The 5,000-nt window shown below is 41.0% G+C and overlaps 2 protein-coding genes across 2 annotated transcripts in view; one reads left to right on the forward strand and one right to left on the reverse strand.

Annotated features, from left to right (window-relative positions):
* Positions 1 to 5,000, reverse strand: part of LOC138013250 (mitochondrial inner membrane m-AAA protease component paraplegin-like) — a 38,995-nt gene that overhangs the window by 21,559 nt on the left and 12,436 nt on the right. The gene's annotated exons all lie outside the window — the stretch shown is intronic.
* LOC138013162 (uncharacterized) overlaps positions 3,463 to 5,000 on the forward strand; it is a 2,963-nt gene continuing 1,425 nt past the window's right edge. Inside the window, exon 1 of the mRNA XM_068860203.1 lies at positions 3,463 to 5,000. This exon is cut by the window's right edge and continues 1,425 nt beyond it. Coding sequence (XP_068716304.1) covers positions 4,024 to 5,000 — 977 coding nt within the window. The 5' untranslated portion in view covers positions 3,463 to 4,023.

The raw sequence follows: 5,000 nt of genomic DNA on the forward strand, positions 1-5,000 counted from the left end.
TCCTTCTCTCCTCATTTCTCTGCAGGAATTTTTTATTCCACAAAAAAGTGTCGTGTTTACATTTAAGTATGTAGTTACATTTACATTGTGGTTATTGCAGTAAGTTCTAAAATGGAGCTGCAAAACCTTAAAATGTTGAAAGCTATACAAAATCATTCTTGTATAGCTACATGTTTTCAGAATGTCATTCTTTAGAATCATTTATTATTACCTAATAACAATATTCTCATGTTATAAAGTGATGCTCCACAGGTAGATTTGAAAATGTTTTGCTTCTTAATTAGAAAAAAATAGCTAAAAAATAGCAAAAAGCAGTTCAGAAATGCTCATAGCATGGTAATTACTGCTAGAATCATTAGTTACAATTTAAATCTCCAAAACAAATGTGAAAGCAGAATTAAAGTTAGTTGATCATGGTCTAACTTGAAAAATACCTCTAATAAAAACCTTATATTTCAATAGAAAGTAATTACATGAAAATGCTTCAGTTGAAAAGATTACAAAGGAACAAATTATTTTTCTTTGTCTCATAAAACTTGATTCTTCAAATAGAAAAATTTACCTCCATTACTGCTTGTGATAAGCTAACTAGTTTGGATACAGTGCGAGCCAGCAAGCCAGAAATCCCTGATCCCAATAACCGCAAGCTACCTAAAGAACTGTAGGCTAACTGCAGTGCTAACTAGGCTAGCCAATGTGTAATTTAGGCTAACCGTAATGGCTTGCATGATTCCTATGACTTGGAGCCATGTGAACCGAGCAAGCAAGAAATCCCTTATCCCATTAAAAGAGCAAACCGCAAGCTACCTAAGCTAACTGTAGGCCAACCAATGTGACGTTTAGGCTAACCAGAGTGTTATTTAGGCCAATCAATGTGTTAATTTAATAGGCTAACCAGAGTGGCTCGCTGGCTTACAGATTATCCGGAATGGTTGCAGTTTTGCTGGGATTTTGTAAAGCCCCCCAGGAATGATGAAATGGCTTTGCAACATTTTTTTTTTCTTGCTTGTAGCAGTGCAAGAATTTTTTTTCTATTTCATTTGTGATGCATGCAATTTTTTCTTCCAACAAGCGCTTCCAGGAATTTTTTTTTCAACATCCCCCACTCCCCCCCACCCCCTACCCCCTCAAGAGTTAATGGTCGGCGCCGAAGATGCGCGAAATTCCCTACCTCGTCCTTCGTGCTCGCATGCGCGTACCACTGGATGAGATGTAATGTTCACCTGAGCGGAGAAATCGTTGGAATTTGGTCCACAGCTCAACGTCAAGCTCCTCGCAAAAAGGGGCAAAGTTTGGGGGAGTATCCTCTTCACTTGGTCTACAAATAAGGGAATCCCCCTTTGGCGATTTTTGCTTGTTTCCACGATTCCAAGGACGGCTGTGTCCCTCGATCGGTGGTTGTTTGAATCGGATAAGTTGTTCAGAACAGTGGGAAATGAACTCCGAAGAATTTTCAGTCTTCTTACCCATAGGTAAACATTTCAAAAAGATGACTCGTCCACATAATCTTGACGAAAAAAGAGTTTGCAAAGTCGGGAAGCCATGTTTGTTTACTTTGCGCGTGGGAGAGCCGCGCGTCAGTCGCGCGAGCTTTACAGCTCGCGCCATCACCCACTTTCTAGTACCCAGGCTCGTTTCAAACGTGGAACTTTTTCATGTGCCGAATCAGATGCAAATGAGGAAAATCTATTGTTTTCGCTCATGCGTATTAGTGTTTACAATGGCGAACCTAGCTAGGCCTAGGGTTAGCCAAATTGACGGTTTTGGGTTAGTTCCAGTACCGGTGTTCCGGGGTTCTTGGTTTTAGTATACGCTATTCAATCCCTCCCCGTGCTTTAATTGTTGATTTGTATTGGGGTTGACAGAGGTGCACATTTGACTCAAATACTGCCTATTGATTGGTCATAACTCTTATGAATTATTAATGAATTAATACCAGACAAAACAAGTTTATGTCGAACAAAGGCTTCTTGTATCACAGTGTGAACTGCGCATGCATAAATAATTACATTTGCACTGTTATCAAATATCAGACAAAACAAAAATATCTCGGACAAAGGCTTCTCGTATCACAAAACAAAAAGAGTTGCACGTACATCCATTGCAGCGTCAATATCGCGCATACGTAGACACACTTGGTAGGCTGGAGCATATCATTTAACAGCAAAACGAGCAGCGAACCACACGCAACAAAATCATGAGCTCCAAACCGGTCAGACCTTATCGTGTTGGTCAATGGGTTCCTTCCGACAAGAAAGTTATTGACAAATGGTTAGCCAACGTGATCAAAGAAGTCTAAGACAAATACAGAGAAGACAAAAGGTTTTGTCTTCTGTTGAGTCTGATGTGGGTGTGTTACTGTGATTCTGAAGAATAAAATCTTGGTGATTGTTTTGTGAAAAGGGCGGACGTATTTCTACATGAGTAAAACTTTGTAGTATCCACTGTCAAAGCTTGCGTGCTGCTTGGAAATAAAGATCGTTGTCTTAAATTGTGCTTTCTGACCTAGCGTACTTTGACATCGAGTTATTTGTAGATACCATGAGAATTATCTCAGTTCTGGCGGTAACCTTTCGCCACCAAATCGTCATTCGCTTTTAATCAGACGTGCAATTCACATTGTGTGGATTATTATACATACATACAAGTCGTTGAGAATTTGCCTTTTTGCTAACTGTACACCACTGATTATCCTTATTCATTGATTCATAATTTGACTGATTTAAATGAGGGCCTATTTCGCCCATCAAACGATTATCAAACGATTATAGAGCAGCTTGTTAGTCTCCTGCCTTAACAATAGTTTAGTTAAGAACCAGAGTCATTAAGTGTCGACGTATTCTTTTCAAACGTTCTGCAAGCGACAATTCAAGGTTGCTGCCTAACGGTCGCCCGGTCGCCTGGGGCACCTTACTTGCGAGCGCGGGCGACCAAGTTTCTGAACGAGTAGCCCCAACTGGCGCCTAACTTATCACAAGGTGATTCATCCTTACTTTCTTGCTGGAGATTAAACGATGAAAAAAGCTATATGGTTGGAGATACGGCAGCCAAGCAAATTCCACAAATAATCGACTCTTTGACTTGTAAATATGTTAACACATTGCTGAGGGCTTTCGTAGTGTTACCTCCTGCTAGAGCACGGAGACTGGGTTGCCATGTGATTCCCAAATATGGAAAACCGACCTGATCATACGTTCCCTGTTTTTATTTACATACGTAAGGGCAGTTAAACTTGCGGAAAGTTACGAGACAAAGGAATGTTCATTCCATCGGCTCTCAAGAGACTACTAGTAAAACGTGGTATAATATACACCTTATTCCAAAATGGCCGCCATGCTCTTGTTCAAACTTGACAAGTTGTAATAACAACCTTCTCTTTTTTTCTGTCGCTTCGCGACGCGACAAGCCGACGCTATTTGCGGGAAGCGACCATTATTAATTTTTTCTTTCTTTTGGTAGTAAATAAGTAGTAGATAAACTATGGGCGTTTACAATGGCGAGCCTAGCCAGGAGTAGAGTTAGCCAAATTGAGGGTTTTGGGTTACTTTTAGGGTACCGGTGTTCCGGTGCTCTTGCTTTTAGTAAATGCCATTCAATCCCGTGCTTTGAAACAGTTGATGTATTGGGGTTTACAAAGGTGCACACGTGACTCAAATACTGCCTATTGATTGGTCATAACTCGTATGAATTATCAATGAATTTTACAAAGTTCAATAAAGTTGAAACTAACTGATTAGGGTTAAAGTTAGCCCTTAACAAATAACAGGCAAAACAAGTTTATGTCGAACAAAGGCTTCTTGTATCACAGTGTGAATTGCGCATGCATAAATATTTACAATTGCACTGTTATCAAATATCAGACAAAACAAATATATATCGAACAAAGGCTTCTCTATCACAAAACAAAAATAGTTGCACGTACATGCATTGCAGCGTCAATATTGCGCATACATAAACACACTTGGTAGGCAGTAGTATATCATTTAACAGGAAAACGAGCAGCGAACCACACGCAACACAATCATGAGCTCCAAACCTGTCAGACCTTATCGTGTTGGTCAATGGCTTCCTTCCGACAAGAAAGTTCTTGACGTATGGTTAGCCAACGTGATCAAAGAAGTCAGAGAAAAACACATCGATAAGTTGAACTTGATGTACGCTCTTCATCCTCCAGACGATGATGAAGAAAAAGCCATGGGCGGGCTTCGATCTGCTTCAGTCACCAGCGGTAGAGCTGCAGACCTCAAGCTTCATAAACCGGTTCAGGATTTGATGGATGCTATTCTCTCCGACCCCGAAATCAACATGTTCTTCCATCAAATGTTCTGGCAGCAGTATCACCTCCCAGATAGCTCAGAAGGAATAAAAATCCCGTGCTGGCAGCTGATGATTCTTATAATCGACTACATCATGACAACCGCCCCCAAGTTCAACAAAACTGGTTTGGTTGGCTTCCCCATCAACGCGATCTTGAACTGGCCGATGGCAACGACCGCTGGATTTGCTGCTTTCCTGAATGACAAAGTCAACAGGTTGTTCAAAAGAATTCTCAATTACTGGGGATCATTTCTGTCTAGTCCAGCTTCTTGCTACGTTTTGAATAAGGATCCTCGTCATGGTTGGTTTGGTCAAGATGCAATGGAAGCAATGCCGAACTTTGATAAAGAGTTCAAATGCAATCCAGACGCACAATATCATGGTTTTACATCATGGGATGATTTTTTCACCAGAGAGTTTCGCCCTGGAATTCGTCCAGTAGAATGTCCAAACGATGATTCTGTTGTTGCGAATGCCTGCGAATCGGCGCCATACAAGATATTCACAGCCGTGAAAAAGAGGGATTACTTTTGGATAAAGCACCAACGATACTCCTTGGATTTCATCCTGAACATGGATGACCTGGCCACGAAATTTCATGGTGGAACCGTCTACCAAGCGTTTCTTAGCGCCACCAGTTATCACCGATGGCACAGTCCGGTGACGGGTACCATTTACAAAAC

This window comes from Montipora foliosa, chromosome 1, assembly GCF_036669935.1.
Source record: "Montipora foliosa isolate CH-2021 chromosome 1, ASM3666993v2, whole genome shotgun sequence".
Taxonomy (NCBI): domain Eukaryota; kingdom Metazoa; phylum Cnidaria; class Anthozoa; order Scleractinia; family Acroporidae; genus Montipora; species Montipora foliosa.